Genomic DNA, 19,819 nt, shown 5'->3' on the forward strand with positions numbered 1-19,819 from the left:
TTGAATGGTCTCTGTCGCCGATAATAGCAGCAGGATATCGTCACCTGCTGCACAGACTCAGCTGCTATCTGTGCTGTGCCGTGCTGAGCTTGGGAGCCTAATTAAAGCCAACATCCTATGGATGACTTATAGCATATGATGTCTATTGAGGAATTGCAAGTACAGACGTTTTTAGGTGGAGTTAGGTCTGCTTCATTTTCTTGATTTTCTTCAGTCCTGGAGAAGAACATTTAAAAATGAGCAAGGTTGCTTAGCGACATCTCATCACATTCGCTTCTCGTAAATATGAAGTAAACAAGTAAATTTGGTTTCACTAGGAATTTGAATATGAGTCGGCTTGGTAGTACCCAGTTCGTTTTGTTTCTAGAAGAGAAATGCAGAAACCCTCCGAACAAACCTTAGTCAGCTGTACCATGGCTGATTACAAGAGATCGATTATCACTCATTTCCGTGCCTTCTCTAGCATGCTACATATCCAGAAACCACCTTGTTTTATCTCCGAATATCCTTATGTTTGGTAACTGGAGTGAGGGGAAGAAGGAAAAATCTCATTCTGTAGGTGGACCCATTGGCTGCTTAGATTAGCTCAATGTGCATCACTCCCAGTCCATAAGTTCGCAACATATTTAACTGAATTTCAATCAGATTCTATACATAAAGGTAATGCAGGAGACCAAATACTGCTGTTCTTGAATAATCAGTAGCCAAAGTTGAATAATAGGATTTTCATTCTTAATTATTTCTGTTATTCTTCTTTGGGGGGAGTGTGCACAAATTAGCACAGGGAAGAGGTGGTGTTGAGAAAAAGCAGAGAATATGGCAATCTGAATGTACACGGCAAGCAGGCACACGAGTCAACGAAAATGGCAACAGTGACTCAATATCAACAAGACTAGTATAGAAAATGCATTGATCGTTTCTGATACCAGTCTGAACTCCAAGCATGTAGTACCATCCACTATGCTTATTACAATAGCTGGGCAGCTCTCTATTTAACCATTAGCTGACCCATCTGAGAGAAATTCAAATGGGATCCAGAGCAAAAGACCGCAAAACAACAGCTCCAAAGGTGCTTCTCATCAAACTTTTGTTCATAGTCAAGCGATCATCTCGAGTACCTTGTTGCTAAAGATTGAAGAACAGAAGAAGCTTTAGAGTCAGCTATCTGCCATCTGCCAGGTTGTGCCAATTTCACGGTGCATTTAGCTTCTCCAGTTTCGCTTTGGCTGAATCGACTTGCTCTGCCAAGCAGTATCAGCAATGATCATATAAGCTAATATCACAGAATAAAAGTCTTGTCACCCGATTGACAGGACAGATCACATACTTTGCTCCGACGCTTTCGCCTTCTGGACAGTCGTTCTGAAGTAGATGTTCCCATTTCTCTGATAAACAGACTGACCAAGAAAACAGACATAAATAAACTCCCCTCCCAAATAATAAAAATGAAAAAACAGAGGGTGTTTCTTTCTTGTGATTGTGAATCAAATTTAAAATACATGTCAAAGAGAGAAATCACTGGTCCATCGGGCAACGTCACTAAAAAACAACAGCTTTCGATCTATTCTGGAACATAGAAGAAATTGCCACATTATTCTGCAATGATCTTCACACAAAAAAAGCATCCGTTTACGAAGAATTCATTCCTACTGCAGCAAGAAGCTTTCTCTATTCTCTCTAAATAACTTTTTCTGAAGAAACAGCAGCTACAACATATGCACTCATCAACACCCAATTCGACTGAATCAGCACAACCCACATAAACCAATCCCAGTATCTATCATGGGTCACTTCGCACAGTGTAAAAGAAGCACGTTAACCCATAAAACCCATCTCGTTCGCGCACGGGTCAGGATCAAGATCGCAGCTTTTTTGGACGATCGAATGCTCAAAAGAGAGGGGTGCAAGGGATTTCGAAATTAGGGTTTTGAGGGTGTACCCGAGAAGGCCGAAGGCTATTGAGTTCGGCGATGGCGACTTCATGGCTTCTCATCTGAAAGAGATCCGATACCATCATGGCTTTTGTGATCAGTAGAAAGGTACAATTTTCAGGAGATACACCCACACACGAACACACATGAAGATGAAGATGAAGATGAAGATGAAGATGAGAGTTGACCTCCTTCATGAGATCGAGCTTGGCGTCTTCCATATCTCTCTCTCTCTCTCTCTCCTGTATCTCCCGCTTATGCTGGATTTGAGTCCCAGCAGAGGACCCTGAAGAAATATTAGGGTCTTTGTCCTTGCTTTGCATGGTTTCTTCCATTTATATATCTAAAACTTCAAATTATCCCATTATAACAAATTTGCCATAAACTTTTTCTTACCATATCAAAAACTCCAATTTACGACACATTTATCCTCCCTCAAAGTTTTATCAGATATTACAACCGAATTGACGTAATTTTCATTTCACTTAAGTCATGTGAGTATCAATATTATTTATCTTTCATTGTCCATGCAAGCAGCTTTTGTAACTATATCCATTGGTAAAATTTTAAGTAAAGGTAAATGTATCTTGAGAGTTTTGGTGTTACAAAAAAAAAAAAAATGATGAATGTTTTACACTTGACATAATTTGAGATTTTTAATGGTTTTTTTCCCACACAAAACTCCATTTGTTAATCAATATTTCTAGCAATTAACCATTGCAATAAATAGTAAAAGTATTATTGCACGTGCTTTTCATTGCATCATTATATATATTTTATCTAATTATATATATATATTTATCTAATTCTACATTATCTTCGATATTTCTTTTTGAGAGAATCACCAAAAAAAATTCTAAACTTGTTGTAATTGTGCTAATTTCATTGATTTTTTTTTTTTGCTAATAAAATTTTAAATTTTTGCATTTGCACCAATTCAATCCATCCAACTAATTTTGGCTAATCAACCCTAACCTTCCAATTGATGCTTTGACATAGACAATTTTATATTTTTTAATTATTTTTCTTTTCTTTCTCTTTATTATTATTATTTTTTTAACTCTTTCATTTGGTGGTCGCCAAACCGAGGCGACCAGTTAGCGATGAGGGCTAGTCGTTGGACTAAGGCAACCTTGACGACTAGTGGCGAGGCAAAGCCCCCACTAGATCTAGCGAGGTCGGCCTTACCTAGGCACTCACAAGGCGAGCTTCCGCTAGATATGGGCAAGGGTGAGCTCAACCTAGTCTCGCCTTGCCATTGGCAGACAAGGTCGCCTCCTTAGTCCAATGATCGACCAAAAGGAAGGAGGAAGAAGAAAACAAATTAAGAGAAAGAAAAAAAATAATTAATAATTTTAAAAATATTGAAATATTATTAAAATTATCCACATCAAAGTAAGACATGCCACATTAGCACAAATCGGCCAAATTTCACCGGATGAATTGAAGTAGCATAATTACAAGAGGTTTAGAACTCAATTAGCTAAAAAAAAGTTTATAACTGAATTGATATAATTATAATAGATTTAGAACTTTTGTAGTAATTTTCTCATTTTTTTCTCCACTATAGTAGTTTCATTAAAACTCCTTTTACCAATGGATCTCGGTAACAAGCAAAAAAAAAAAAAACTGGTAAAAAAAAAAAAAAACCAATGGATATCGGTAACAAGCAAAAAAAAAGAAACTGGTATGTATGATCAGATTGTAAAAATGTACAATAGCATGTTCTTCGCACGGACCCTTTTTTTTTTTTTTTACTTTTTCTTTTCTTTTCTTTGTGTATCACATCTAGATCATGAAAACATTAGATGCAGTAAAATAATATTAATGGAGAAACTTAAATGTTAAATAAAAGGTAAAGTTGGAGTTTTGTGAAGGAAGAATTTGGAATTTTCACGGGGAGAAATGTGTTGCTACAAAGAAGTACCACATGTCAATTTGTGGTGAACTTCCCTTAGAGCACCGGTTCCACAGCAAAATGCTAATTATTCTAAGTTATATATATTTAGACTATTTGAATATCGTTATCAGTTTTAAAGAATTAAAGAATATTTCTATTAAAATTTAATCATATATCGTCAAAATCAGGATTAGTCGTATAATATCGTAATATTCAAATTTCTCATTCTAAATTCGATTTTCATACTATAAACTCATAAATAGTACAATAATAGATTTGATTTGGAAGAAAAAAGAAACTGAAGTACACTTTTTAGCCTAAAAGATAAGTTATAAATAAATAAATAAAAAATTCCGTCCAGCCCAAAATGATTATAGTGGATGCGAAAAAATGGGTGCTAGTGCCTACCTCTTTTTTTCAGGAACTGCAATTTCTTCTCCCTCGCTTGAATCCACAATCCCAATCGGGTTGTGGTTTGATTTTCACGATCAAAGTCTCTACTTTTGCCCTCAGCTCGGCTTCTTGCTCTCAGCTTGAACCGAAAGAAAAAAAAACCCTTTTGATGGTTTGATTTTATCAGTTTGTGAATTCATTTTGGTGTTCCCGGTTAATGATAAATTGGAAGAATAAAAAATATTGATTTTTAATGATTGTTTCGCTCCTCAAACTTTCAAAAGGAAAAAAGATCTTCAGAGCTGTTTCCCCCTCGATGGACAAGTTCCACGTCCCGGCGGAACCTTTAGTTCATGCCTCTCGCTTACCTTTCAAGTTCTCGACATACTGGGTAATTTCAGCTTCTTGCTTGGAAGACCGTGGATTCATGTCTCCCCCAGAAAGTGAGATTTGTGGTGGATGTTAAGCTATACATGGAGAAACGGATTACGAGGTGTTTCGTGATATCACAATTCCGCATGTGGAGACTGAAATTAAAGAAGTGTCGAGTTACCATTCCTTTGAGTTGATAATGGTTTGTCAGAAAGTATCACGTTTTGCTTCCCCAATTCATGCATTTCCTCGATTTCGATTCTGAGCAAGCGGAAACTGTCCCTATTGAAGTGATTTTGAAAGGCACCGATGGAAGAGAAGCATCGTTGAATTGAACGGCGGGTTCGAGCCGAAGTATCGCCAGCCTCCGTCCAGTCTATTGATGCAGCCGTATCCTAAGGTGAATTCATTTAATCTCCACCGCCGAGTTCCTCTGCTTTTTGCTTGTCACCCATCCCTTTTCAGGTTTTCCTTTTTTCTCATTGTTGACCTTAGCCGAAATCAAAATTCAAGTTTGCCCATTCTAGCCACTTCAATCATGACACAATCTATCATGGCACTGCTGGGCATTCAACTCTAAAGTATCATTCAATATTGGTCGCTCATCAAACTCAAAAATGTGCCATGCCATGATCTTAACATTTCACTCTAGTCGACTCCGTCTCGGTACCCATCTTGCGCCGCCCGACCTGACCAAAGCCTGGTCTTCAATATCAAACGACCCCCGGCCAATGGCCCGATTCTCAAATTAGTCTTGGCAACACAGACTCGGCACATCGCAATGTCACAGTAGAACCTAATTGTCACTGCACGACAACTTCTTGCTTCATTTTCCAATCAACATTGAACTATATATGCATGTTACACAACAGGTTTGAAAGGGTCTAACCCGATGCATTACAGGGTCCTGCTGAAACGCATATCAACAAAATGTTGGCCAATGAGGAGATTATAACCGCTCTTTCACTAAAATACACTCGGAATCTTTCACCGGTCAATAAATGAAATAACAATTACATCTACAACAGTCTAACAATTGCAAAGTCGCAAGATGAGAAATAATACGTCAAGGCTTCCATAGTTTCATTGTGCTATCTTCGCTGTATGTTGCAACGAGATTACGGTGGGGATGGTGTGTTACGCCGATTACATCCTTTTCATGAACCTGCCAATACCAAGGAAAAATGAGTCTCACACCGTCTTTGCTATTTTTTTTCTTTTTTTAAGAAAGTGAATCAACATGAAGAAGTGCGACCCAACAACAATTCGTCTATATTCCGAAAACAAAAGGTACAGTTCGCAGTCCATCCAGAATTTCAAATCCCGTTTGAATATATAGCCTAGATGAAGCAATAAAAAATTATCCCACCACCATTCCAGAAAGGAGGAAAGAGAGAAGGGCAATTAAGGTATCTCTATTATACGTTAGCTCTTATGGATATGTAACAGCTATTGCATAATGTACTACGTTATAGCCATAATGGTCTTGGCAGTACGAAGGATCGCAGAAAATAGTATCACTCCAGACAAACACCGTAAATATGTGAGATGCAGTCTGTCTATTGCATCGGATTTTAGAAGGTTCAAAGCAAAAGATTGGAAAGAAAACTATTAGCTGAGGCAAGTGCCACAGCTTCTAATTAGTAGCATAAAGCAAGCACCACAATGCATAACTTTGCAGTTAAAAGTTCATTAGCGACTCCAAAATGCCATGATGACTTTGTGGCAAGCTAACAATGATATTACCTTCATAAGATGCTCTAATTTCCCAGACTGGCAGCTGAAACAGTACAAATTCCTGCAAGTTGTCCACTATTAGAGCAATTCCATAGAAACTCATAAATGATGAATAAGAACAAAGAAATGACTGATAAAAAGTTCTGAGGAATAGAACTCATTGACCGGCCTGCCATGAGGAACCATAACAACAACCCGGAATCCAGTCAATCTAATCATATTATTGATGATAACTAAATGGCACAACTGCTCCACCCCTTGCATGATCAATTAATGAAGAGAAGAATTCTTAATTCAACCTAGTCCATGGAACATCTTATGATCGGCCACTAGTCAACAGTTTTTTTTTAAATATAAGATACTGACTGTTAATTACCCAAAAATTAATATCCACACCATTAGAACACCGACCAAAAGCTTAAGTTGATAGCTGGAGTAAGATGACATAAATATAAGGCCAACGCAACCCCATGATGTGGATACTTTAACCCCCTCTCTTGATGTTATCGGAGCACTAAATCTGCCGTGTATTGGTAATATGTCTGTCATAGTTTCATAGAATGGGTCTATCTGTACTAGTCGGCACCAGTAGAGTGACACAATGTGAAACCCACAAGTTTCAAGCACTATAATCTAAATAGCTTATACAGGTCCAAACTACAAAAAAATTACAAATTGTCAGCAGTTACTGCAAATCTAAGATTAATTTTTCATGATAGACACTTTTAACTGCTCCTAAGCAGAAGTGTGGTATCAGTGATTCACTGGACAAGGGAAACAACACTCCTAAAGGAAATTCGGCACTCACTAGTATCCTGTAATTTCCATATTTTGTACTCTCTTTTATGGTCATCTTCTTATTCCAATTTTTGGGTTGTTCTAGTGGCCAGCATACAGGATTGGGCAGCCCTTCTGTTCTGCCTTAAAATAGAGCTGATACCAGTATTTATCTATCAGGAAGGACTTCACAAGCTAGACTAGCATTAATCAATAAACCAAATTAGATGATAAACAAGCAAAGAACTAAGTGTGAAAATGTACTCTTAATGTTCATTTCAACAATACCGAAGAAATTTGCTTATTTGCTTGCATGAGTCACCGAACTATACACAATAGTTGACTGGATTGGGAATCGTGATGCTCCAACACAGAGCATACAGATGAGAAATCAAAAGGAAGCAGCAATCAAGACTATACCTGTCTTCACCGACACAGTAAATCCATTCACCTTTTGGTGATACACAGGCTGCCACAAAATCTCCACCCTCTCTTTTACCAGATGAAAGACTCTTCACCACCTGTAGAGTAGTTTCCCAAAAGAATTACTTTGTTTGCTGATGTAAAAACAGAAAAACTAAATTACTTAAGTTTTAACTCGTTTGCTTTCCCACTTATGACCAACTAAAAGATCTTGCAAAAAAGGGGCCAAGGAACAATGCAAACAAGAAATACTGTGCCAATATCAAAACCCGAAAGTGATATCAGAACAGATAGCGACGGAAAGACAAATGCAACAAACAAAAAGAGATGCAATTCTTCTCTATTGTGCTTCCATCTAGATCTATCATATCCTTTAGCTTAACTGGCAGTTCAGCCAGCTAAGGTGCAGCAGTGGGGCGCCAAATTTAAGGTATACCATGGTAACATCTCATTTTACTCCAAATACAGAAGTAAACAGCAAAACAAGAAGCGAAACATGGGTAAAGGGGCACAGCTGACATGATGCACCAAGTCAACTTCAGATCACATCAAATCATGCATGATATTGTGCAGATCTATGTATCAGCATTAGATTCTTATTTTAGAATGATCATTAAAGAGACCAGTGAAAAGCTTAAGTAATCAGATCATACTACCGTAGAACTCACTGAGCTTCACAACCTCATAATAAACTCTTCTAGTATCCCAAACAAAAACAGAACCTCTAATGGTGTATGTATGATGAGAACCATGTGAAAGCCCTTCGAGTAATTCTTTAACTATTTACGACTGAAAAAACCTAACACTAATTTTCCTATCTCTGACCACTCCAATGGAACATATCATCTGATGGGTAGCACACTAGTAAAAATTGACCAAGAAAGGGATGATCCAAACAAGAAATCTCTTCATATGTTTACACTGTCCTAGAAATAAAAATTATGTATATTTTAGAGAATGCATGTCTTCAACTCATTAAGTGGATATAGCTTCGTTCTGAAGTAGTTTATATTTTCCAGCATGCTCGACTACTAGGATAGATCAATTTAAAAGGAACGGAAGAAGAAAAAAGGATGTAATGATATTGAAATGATGGAGCAGTCTCACGCAACAATAGTAGTTCTGCAACTGAGTTAATGGCTACTGATATGGACTTCAAAATAAAAGCAACAGTCAACAGATCTTTATATGATTCCAGCACCTGTCCCTGTAGAGTCATGATATAAATTGATGACGTCTTATTGCAAACAACGATGTGATCAGCATTCTTTGGGAAGAGATGAACAGAATTAACAGAAGCATCACCTCCCTGAAAGTCAGACAGGATCATACCAATATTAGGTAAAAATAGACATCGCAAAAGAAAATAAAAATGTCCATTTCCGGAGTGATTACCCTCAATGGAGGTGGAGGCTTAAATGTTTGAAGACAGTCTGAAGTCTTAACATCCCAGACCTATAAGAGCTCAGATAGGATCAGCGGCTTACTAAGAGGAAAGGAACCATTTGAAATCTTGAGAAACAATAGTACTACCTTTACAGTACAATCACTTGAGGCGGTAATAACACGACTGCCATCATTGCTGAATATTGCATCATTCACATAAGATGAGTGGCCTCGAAACTCTTTCAGCTGCTTCCCAGATTTAAGGCCATGGATTCTGCATCACCAGAACTTGCATGTAGTTCGTAAACGTATGACAAAAGCAACAAACATCCAAGTATTCTCAAAGAATCATGGCAGTTAAATAAACAGTTGCATGTTCCCAAGTCAGCAAACATCTTTATTCCACAGCCTAACACAAGTATGCATGAATAATTCTATATTAATGTGCTCTCTGTGACTCCAAAGTTCTTAGCAAAATCATCCAATTGGGGCCTTCAATACAATGATAGGCTAGAATGAATAAGATACTCAAAATAAGATGACAAAAGCATATCAAACAGATAATATGAGGTACAAAGTTTCATGTTCGAACAACTTGTAAACAAGAAGCTTCACAAATCAGCAACTACCTGGCTGAGCCATCAAAGGAGGTACTGAGTAACTGACTGCCATCACGGGAAAAGAGGACACTTGTGACACCCTGAGAATGTGCACGTTCAAGACGACGCAAGCATTGACCTGTTCTTATTCGCCAAACCTGAAAAAGCAGCAGCTATTAACCAACACAATACCAAAGAGGTGGGTCATAATCTTATTGCGTTACAAACAATGATGTCATCATGGACACTTATTTAAGGACTGTAAGATATGGATACACCGTCCACTCATCGAGCGGATCTGGATACTGCCGATTTTTTCATCAGCAAAAAGTTTCTACAAATCTAACACGTGTTGTCCAACAACAAATAAACAATAAACTTGAGAAATCAGTGACTACCTGCATATGCAACATGGCAACACAATCATGTTACAAGTTCACGTTGCCTCCTCTCTTTAAGATTACATACAGACTACAGTTACATAATACAATGCGAAAAGGGAAAGGGAAAACAGATCTTTATATCAGATGGAAGAGAAAGATGCAAAATTCAAAGAAATTAACTTTTCTTGCTGCCTTCTCTCTTTAAGATTACATTCAGTAATGCGACAAGATGCAAAAGTAACAGTGGAGGAACAGGTGAAATCTTCCATGTGAGATCTGTAGCCTTTCTTATCAAGTTGAAGTGAAAATACAGTAGCCTTTCTTATCAAGTTGAAGTGAAAATACAGTAGATGCATCTTTTCACACTCATGATATGAAGCTTTTGGAAATAACTTTTGACAAGATATTAGAAATTGTGTATTTTATGACATATTGATGACAAAGAAACCAACAGTAAAAACATCAATTTTTCCTTTATATAAGTCATATTCCACATCTGTCCAAAAATAAAAAGTCATTTTCTGCGTATTTATTTTCCATGGTAGACATCTGCTTTTTTCTTGAATAAGTAACTTTCTGGATGCTACTTTTTCTTGATAAAACAAAAAGAGAAGACAACACATGAAGTTCATGTCTTGAAGGCAATACGACTTAATATTCATCTGCCCTTGATGTTCTATGCTTTAAAGGTAATGCCACTTCCATAATTTTGATAGTTTAGTTTTGTTCCACTAATTGCACTCACCCCTTCATCACAAGTAACTCTTTACTGTCCCTAATTGAAGCTTCTAATAAACAAAATTTCTATAGCAAAAGTACCAAAAGGGGTTACCACTCTTACACAAAATGACTTCCAGAGGGAAGCCACCCCATATACAAAAACTATGAATTGATTCTTATGATCAATCCCAACAAGCTGTAACTATGAAATTTAACTTGCCAATGAACCAAAAGCGAGAGTGTATGACCACATATCTTGAAAGAATCACTATTCCCCATAAGATTCATCTAGAAATGCACATGGAACTACTAAAAAGTCATAAAATCTGAACATCACCTGAAGAGCAAAATGCAGTGTTTCACACATCTAGTCAATCACTTCAAAGAACTTCATAAGGCTCGGGACAGGGACAAATAGTTCATATCTAGTTTACCTCCCTCCACCATCACAATGAGAGACCTAACGATATCTTATTTTTGTTAAATGCGATATTTTCCATGGATGGTAAATATGTAACACCGGTGGTGAATTTGAAATGTGATGATAAATAAAAAGTGACTGTAATTTATTAGTCTGGTCAATTGCTTGTAAGTTACTGATGAAATAAAAATTTTATCATCCACAAACACAATAGTAGATTACCACTTGTCTTTAGATCTTACAAGTGAGCCCATAACTGTTTGTAAGTTAACAATGAATTAACAATTTTACCACTCACAAAAGAAAAATTTTTACCACCACAAACCCAATAGTAAACTACCATCTCTTTTAGATTTAGCAGGTGTGCAACCGTTTTTTTTTTTTTTTTTTTTTTTTTTGGTAAAGGGTTGATTAATTTGGTTATTAATGGAAGACTAATTTTTACCATCTACAAACCTAATAATAAATTACTACTTGTTTAAGGATTTTACAAGTGGTCACATAATTGTTCGATAGTTATCAATAAAATAACAATTTACCATCCATAAACCTAATATTAGATTACCACTTGTTTTAGATTTTACAAGTGAGTGCTTAACTATTTGCCACTCAATGAAATAACTTTACTATCTAAATAGCGAACAGTATATAACCACTCACCATTATTATTTAGCTTTGATTATTAGATATATAACATAGTAGGTTACTTACTACTTCATTGATGATTGAAAATCGCCGACACAATTCATAAACCACTAGTGGTAACCTCACCAGCAAGTTACTGGAGAACAATTTTACCACCATGATTTAGAATTTAAAACTAATGTTACATATTTACCACGAATGGAAAGTTATTCCATTTTTCCCAAACGGAATTCTGGAATCGCCCCTAGGGTGACATACTTGTCAGAATGAGTTCTAGAGACAACAGCTCTTAATATGCATGCTAAGTTTAATTGCAAAAAATAGTATATTCTCACAAGCAATTGAAACTTCACTCACTTTGATCTTGCCATCTTGCGACCCAGAAGCAAGCATCTCCGAGTCTCTACTAAAATCAACACAAAGAACGGGATCATCATGCATCATGAAGGTCTCCTGCAAAAAACAAAAATATGGTTTCATTTCCAAAAGTCATTACCCTATTTATAAGGCTAAAGGCTAGAGCCCACTTTGAGCAGCTTTTAATTTCTTCTCCCACAATAGGCTTTTGCTTTCACTAATTCAAAGTGCATCGGACAAGGATATTAAGCACAAATAAAAAATACATGAGTATATTTGGAGGAGGGGCATCTTGATGCAACAGAAAGAGATACTTCCAACTCTATCTAGATAAACTTGAGAGTAATCTTTTGGTGCACTGTTGGCATGAATTTAAGGCTCTTGCAAAAAAGTTGAATAGAGGCCATAAGAAAAGTCACAACAATGTTAAGCCACATATTGCCAAAGCATAAGAAGAAATTTCCTCCGATAAAATCTAAGACTCTTTCATAGTTAGATAGCATGACCAACTGTTCTTGGGCCTCCTATGAACTCCATGTTAAGATTATTTAAAAAGACCACATCCTAAAATACAAGGAAATTTTCCTAGACATCCTCATTGCACCAGTGCATTTAAGCTAATACCGTCGACCTACCACCTTAGTACAAAGTCTATTGTTCTGACCATAGTTCTGAAAGTGGTATCTTGTCATTCAGACATAACCAGTACCAAAGTAACATCGCCCTTACAAAAGGAAAAAGACATAAACTAGTGTATTTCACACATAGGAGCAAGATATCATCAGGCATAAAAAAATAATTTACCCTAGCATCTAAATAAGATAGAAGAAAGCACCACCAAGCCTAATCACATGATGCCCATCCGAAGTGAAGTAAAACCATTTCCAATTTCTTTTTCTGCCGTCAGGACAACACAAGCATCAATCTTCAAAAAAAGTTACAGAAAGTAAGCACTTACATCAGCCTGATACTGAAGATCCTTTTTGAGCTTCCCACTCATGTAATCCCAGACCTAGCCACAACAACAAATGAAATCATTTTTCCTTTTCTTTTCCTTTTTTTGTGTAATGACAACTAAACCTAGATTTTCTGAACTCACTTACCTCAATGAATCCATCGACAGAGCAAGAAACAAGAAACTGTCCATCTGGCGAGAACCTAGCGCACTCTGCATGACTTTTGGTTCCAAACTGCAGTATAGCAGCACGAAGTACATGACATCAGAAGCTCATATAAAAAGTTTCAAGACTACTACAAAATTATCGACAGAGTTGCCGAAATTAATGTTGACTTTATTAGTAGAGTTTGGCATCTGATCACAAAAAAGTGCAAGTTTCATTTTCGAAATCTTCCTCACGATTCTTCTGCATTTCATCAACATTGCAACGACTCTGCTGTTTTATACTATTTGAAGCTGTTCATCTAAATTTGTCTCATGATTTAACTTGACTTAACTACACCAATTCATTCACAAAATGGGCATCAATGAAAAAGAGAGTGCCCATTGTATTCTAGTCAGGGTAGTTGTTGTATCTGGTTCCTATTTCGCATTGTTACTTAGAAATCTTGATTCAAACAATTGATGATAACTATTTTGTCTCAACTGAAGTGGCACCGAAAATCATTGTTCATAGTGAGTGAAATCATTTTTCTTACAATTGGTTAAGACACAATTTGATTGAACTAGCACCGAAAGGGTGCCAACCCTATACAAGAATCATTACAAGATATAAACGAGGATTATAATATAATCAATTTTTTTGGGGGGGTCAGAATAATATAATCAACTTGAACAGCATATAAATTGTAAGTAGGGTACTACCATAATTGTAAATAATCACATAAGCATAACATCAAGATGAGATCGTATGGATCTAGAAAAAGTATATAATAAATTCCTAGAAGTTCTTTGGAGGATTATTAGAGAATAAAGGGGTTCACATTACTTATGAAGAAACAATCACAGACATTCATAAAGCTGTTGGAGGAAGAACAAAGGATATCCTAATAACAGGAATATTCCCTGATGTATACTTTTAGCCAAGGATATCACACTGGTGGATACAATTCATGTGAAGCTAGAACCATGTAGAAAAACTTTGGAATCCAAGGGCTTCTATTTGAGTCATTAAAAAGGGAGTACATGGAGGTGATGTTTACTAAACTAAGCGAATCAACCCAAGTATTAGCCAAAATTGACACTTGAAGATACCAAAGCAAGTGATTTCAGCAACTTGGATCCACTTTACAAAGGAATGGAGAACTTGTCATGGATCAAATCCCCTACATGCAAAGAGGATGTGTTGAAAAAAGTGCATTTGGTATGTTGCATGATCAGGAAGAACGGTTGGCATGGTTCTACTTGAGGATAATGTTAGAGAATTTGTTGATGATGATTTGTACATGCGAAGATGGACTTTTAACATTTATAAAGAGATTATGTGACTTCATGGGCAACATACAGGGTAAGAGGGACTAGAGAATAACAAAAGAGACAGGAGGCTACTTTGAAGAGAGATTTTTGGTCCTTTTTATATTAAGGAAGTATGTGCTATATAATGTAAGGCAATTCCCTAAAAGAATCTGCATAGCCAACACCACTTGGTGGTTGCTATTGTTGTATCAGTCATCAGCCTCCATCATGTCAAGTGTAGCAGGCCAGCTTTGAGCATGAGAAAGTTAATTTTATTCTAAAAAGTTTCGATGGGTGAAAAAAAGAGTCTATGTGAAATATATGGAGACAAGATTTCAGCAGCAAGAGTCAATCAAGCTAAGGGAAAATAAACACAATAAAGCCTACCTTAATGGTGTGTGAAAGAGTTGTAGGGTACATATCATCCACATCTTGCTTCATAGCAGCAGTTCCTCGAAATAGATCAAATTGGGTTCCCGGAGGTAGTAATCCTAAAGGCATGCAGAACATTTCAAAATCAATTCAGTAAAACTTTAATCTAAAGCAAGGAAATGAAGTATTAACCTTAAGCATCACCAGATAATCCTCTTTCCTATTTATTTACAGTTATAGTTTGCCACTTCATCTGAGTCATGCATGCCATGGAAAGCCAAGGACAACGTCTAATATAATTTGCTCAAAAATTACATTTCTTCAGTTAAGTTTTATTTTAATTAGAAAGATATATGAAGGAAAACCAAACAGGTTAACTTTAAAAATACGGGTGTGGGATTATATGAAAAGAGAAGCACTAAGAGTGGGGGAAGAGGATAAGAGGAATCTATAAAAAAAAGCAAAGCTGCTGCCAAGTAATGTAGCAGAATAAATTACGATAATCTAGATATAAACTTGACAAATAATGAAAGAGAAAGCATCTGCATCCACACCTTGGTGCTGCTGCCACTTGAGCGCCTGCCCCACTAGGGCCATCAATCTTGAAGGTGGCACTACAGTAACTTCAGCAGCAAGAGCTTAGAAATGCCAAAGAGCAGAAGGAAGGAAAACCAATGGAAGTGTGAGTTGAAATTTCAAGTCAAGAACCAGAATAAGGGCTATAATTGAAGCCAGAAACCATAAAAGATCAAACGCAGGGCAGGCAAAAAAGGCAGTTGCTCATCTTTTACCACACCAAAGAAGAAAAGAAAGCAGCATTTCTATAAAGTAACAACTAGACTCCAAGCCAGAAAGTACATGCTTGGTACTATGAGCCTTCACTTTTCAGTAACACTAATTGCCTGTTCTACCCAGTCCAATGTATGAACTGAGTTTAGGAGGAAGATCAAAGTATGTTTTCTCAGGTCATTCATGTAAAGGACAATGAAAACCTTAGATAAAAGTATTTTAAAGTAAGTTTAATGTCAACGAGATTAAAAATTAGTTCCATCACTGTCTAAAATACAAGTATTCTGCTGTACCATGTAAACGAGACAGGAAAGAATTCCTTTTTCTTTTACAGAAGACAGCAGGCAAAACCATACATTTAGCATTATTATACTCGTCAAATCAACAGTCGAACATTAGATTACATTGAGAAACCCCATAACATTTTAGTGGGAAAGAAAAATGGAGATGGATTACACCTTGGGCAATTTGTGCACGTCGTTTTTCTTTTGTGGAGTCTTGGTAAGCCTGGCAAAGAATATGCAACCTTCAGACATGCTACAAAACATGTAAGCATATATGAAAAAGAAGATAATAGGAGAAAATGTAGCAAAAATAGAATAATAATTTAAACAATATTCACATGCATCCAAATCAGCTTATACCAATTAACAATTTTTTTTGTATTAAATGTAAACATAGATCCAAATTGAGTTTGTAAAAGGAATATATAAACTAAAACGAGCATGCAAGCACACTGACACATAGCATGTGTACATGTGTACACACACAAGCACACATGTGCACCCGAAAAAGTAGCCACACAGGCACTCCCACACACAACAAGCAAGGATGCCTGGCTGCGAAACAACCAGCCACCACATTGTTGCTATCAATTTTCCAGTCAAAACACCTAGCTTTTCATGCAAAACTAAGATCAAGATGACAATGATCATGAAATTCATCCTTATTTAGATTCAGCACAGTTTGATGATCCAGAGGTTTATCAATAAAGATTAACAATGGCATGGCATTTTCTTTCATTTGTTTTTGTGGTCGCCACAATGTTAGGAACTAAGATCCTACTAATTTACCTAGCATTTTCAAGTGCTCTCTAACATCTGATGAGTCGCAGTCACCAGACTACATCCATTGGCCAAAAAAGAGTGCTGAATCCAAGCCAGCAAATTTCCAACCATGATGAAATTGTTCAGTCAAAGTCTAAGCAATTTTCCAGAATCGGCTTCTTCCTTGTGTATACTTGCTAAATTTTTTAACTCACTACTTTAATTTGTACTCTGAGTGGGAAGAAACGCCCACGTACATTTGAAAGCAGAGAAGAGTCCTTAAAAATCTTCATGCCCAAATGACAACCAACTTGAGAAGGTCAACATAATCTAGGCAATTTTACAAGATTCATTCTTTGACCCCATCAAGAAATATGATCACATCATATAAGTTATCCCAAAACATCGATTTGATAAAGGGAATGTGACTGACAGAAAAGCAGCAGGAACTTACCTTAATATAAGAAAAGCAATAAAAGAGCTAAAAGCTAAAATTGACAAAACTTTGCACTAACAAATGGTCGTGTTTCATTAAACAGGAACCCTAACCTCATTGGGATCAAAATATGTTCTAACAAGGAGATGCTCAAGTCGCAAGTATCTTTCAGGTTGCTCCTGCTTCATGACACCCATTGCCTGAGTTTGCCTTAGAATTGCACGAGCAGTATCCAACTCACGAAGTTCAATCATTTCCAATACAATCTGGAGAAAAAAAGAAGAAAGAAATATCATGTACCACACTATTATCCTAAATTACCTCAAGTAAGAGACATGCCAAAAAGAAAAGAAGCCTAAGTGACACTTTAGTTATCCAATCGACTGTAAGTGGGAAGCTTTCTGGTCGAGTATTTGACCATTGATAATTGGTAATCTCAGAAAAGAAGGAGAAGTCAGAATTCAGCTGAAACAATGCAGCATCTGCAACTGTGTTATTCCTCAACAACGAAATTATAAAACGTGATATTTACCGTAGTTGGTTTAACCTGGGCAATTACAATGATGATGGAGAAGAAATTAAGGCTCTGAGATGGGGCACCCGTGTACAAAAGAAAGGGAAGAAGCTTCTCCTCCATATTCCTTAAACAACTTAGTAGCTGATCTACAGAGAGAGACTTAGAAGAATGTTCGATGGAAAAGAGACGGATCCTGGGCCATTGGAAGGATTCTTGGTTCAACACTTCAAGTTGGCAAAATGCCATACAAAGCAATGCAAATTACAACACTAATCAAGGATAATTTGCCTCGCATAAATTTTGTGTAGAAGCCGGCACCCCTTTGGTACCCCACTAATAAGAGTTATCTTCTTACTGAATTAGAAAAAGAAAAACTCAAAAAGCACAAAGTAAAGAATCATATCCGCAAAAATCACTCATCATTGCCAAGTTTCCAGTTTGTCCCATCAAACTAACCCATAAAAAAGATGTGCTCATCTCAATCCCAGTGACCATTTTAAACTCCTCTTTTTACATAAAAATCTCAAATCTTTGTAATGCATTTGCTCCTACAACTATGCCAAATGTCAATCCAACAAGTACGGGCCAGCAGGATATCCTTATCAAACCTCAACTACCACTGTAAAGCCACAAATATAGCACTATTCTAATTTTCTCATGGTATATAAATATTAGAAGTCCAACGTCAAGCAAGGCAGGTTCCGACAGCCAAGCCAGGCACTTTGGTCTTTCCTCAATCACTTTTCTAACATAACCAACAGAGGGCCAAAGGAAGCACTCCCTAGTGCCTCCTCGCCCTTCAATCATACGTTGGCGAACATTAGACCCTCCCACTCTAAGTCGTCAATAGTAATCACATCCCACAAAGGCACGTCAACGGAAAACACCGACCCGACATCAAGAAAAGATCAATCAGCACCCACCTGCTCATACAGATCCTCCAACGTATTCCTGGGGAGCTTAAGCTGGGCGACCTGAGGCAGTATGGCGTCCCACCTGCCGCTGTTGATGTCGGCGACGAACGTCTCGATGCTGTCGACGGTGTTGAGGGAGACCTGGCACTCGCTCTGCAAGGTCTGGAACGTCTGGTGCAGCGAGTTCTCCTTGCAGAACTGGAGCACGATCTTGACCACGCTGCAAAAGGGTTCTCACGGTCACTCGAGGCGAACGTATCGCCGCACGGTAGGAAGCTCAAGCACGCGGAAACAGAGAGCACCAGGAGGACGACACAAGTTGTCCCCCCCAAAAGAACAAAAGAAAAACGGAAACTTTAAGATCAAAACGACCAGAGCTACAGAAAATCTGTCCTACCCACGAACAAACACCCCAAAACGAACGGCAAGGCACGGCCGAAACGAAGGAGAAGAGGACTTACTCGCGGGCCTCGATTTCCAGCATAGGAGCAGACATTTTGGGAGCTGTGAGAGGGAGAGGGAGAGGGCGTGCGTGTTAGGGTTTTGCAGTGAGAAGAGAAGGCGAATTCGATCAGTAGAATTTGGGGTGCGCCATGGAAGAGGGGGCGCGGGCGGGGGATTTTGCTGCTGCTTTCTTCTTCTTCGTCCAGCTCTCGGCTGGAGTGGCGGAGGAAGAGGGGAGGAGGCAAAGAGGCAAGCTCTGAAACTCGCGGCCCGGTCGAACCGATTCGGTTCGGCTCGGTCCGGTCCGTCCGTTTTGCTCCGGCGCGGGCTTTTGGAGGGTTTTCATAGACCTTTTACTTCTGCGCTTTCCTTTTATTTCTAGGCAATGAAATCATCCCGAAACTAGGAAAGCGACACAAACGGGTCCATGAACTTGACTCGATAGTCAATATAATTTATAAATTTTTTATTTATTCAATAGGATCCTTAACTTTAGCTTAATCGATAATGTAATTCTTGAATTTTTAATTTTTTTAATGTGATTTCTAGACTTTTATGTCGTCCATCCATTAATTTAAGGTTAAGGATAATATTAAATATTTTCATAGAATTCAAAGATTAAATTAACTATGTACTAAAAGTCCAAAAATCACATTGAATAAATTAACAATTTAGAAACCACATTACACGTTGAGCTAAAATTCAGAAATTATGTTAAAAAAGTTAAGAGTTCAAGAATCACATTACATATTAAGTCAAAATTCAATAATTATATATATCATTATCACTCCAAAAAATATCAAAACTACCTATTTGAGAAAATTATTAGCTACAACGGAACATA

General features: G+C 37.4%; 1 protein-coding gene and 1 non-coding gene across 2 annotated transcripts; both read right to left on the bottom strand.

The window, feature by feature from the left end:
• Positions 1-854: 854 nt before the first annotated feature.
• Positions 855-2,237, bottom strand: LOC104444536. Its single transcript, XR_005550370.1, has 4 exons — positions 2,120-2,237; positions 1,940-1,993; positions 1,328-1,397; positions 855-1,241 (listed from the first exon to the last, which is right to left on the bottom strand). It is a non-coding gene; the product is annotated as a hypothetical protein (transcript).
• Positions 2,238-5,414: 3,177 nt separating this feature from the next.
• On the bottom strand, positions 5,415-19,242 carry LOC104444537 (suppressor of mec-8 and unc-52 protein homolog 1). Its single transcript, XM_010058229.3, has 16 exons — positions 18,993-19,242; positions 18,541-18,751; positions 17,214-17,366; positions 16,077-16,125; positions 15,384-15,467; positions 14,845-14,948; positions 13,148-13,234; positions 13,003-13,056; positions 12,045-12,140; positions 9,549-9,676; positions 9,067-9,193; positions 8,929-8,988; positions 8,735-8,842; positions 7,531-7,631; positions 6,343-6,394; positions 5,415-5,761 (listed from the first exon to the last, which is right to left on the bottom strand). Exons 1-16 carry the CDS (start codon positions 19,025-19,027, stop codon positions 5,663-5,665), a joined length of 1,548 nt encoding a protein of 515 aa, XP_010056531.1. The 5' UTR covers positions 19,028-19,242; the 3' UTR covers positions 5,415-5,662.
• Positions 19,243-19,819: the final 577 nt, after the last annotated feature.

The sequence above is a fragment of the Eucalyptus grandis genome, chromosome 4, assembly GCF_016545825.1.
Source record: "Eucalyptus grandis isolate ANBG69807.140 chromosome 4, ASM1654582v1, whole genome shotgun sequence".
Lineage (NCBI taxonomy): Eukaryota > Viridiplantae > Streptophyta > Magnoliopsida > Myrtales > Myrtaceae > Eucalyptus > Eucalyptus grandis.

What these genes read in the sequence shown, in the direction of transcription:
- LOC104444537 (XM_010058229.3), bottom strand. Translation starts at nt 19,027, where the DNA reads ATGTCTGCTCCTATGCTGGAAATCGAGGCCCGCGA. An exon ending in CAAGTGATTGTACTGTAAAG is followed by an intron (nt 8,989 to 9,066) that starts GTAGTACTATTG and finishes GAGCTCTTATAG; the next exon opens with GTCTGGGATGTTAAGACTTC. An exon ending in TCATGACTCTACAGGGACAG is followed by an intron (nt 7,632 to 8,734) that starts GTGCTGGAATCA and finishes ACTACTCTACAG; the next exon opens with GTGGTGAAGAGTCTTTCATC.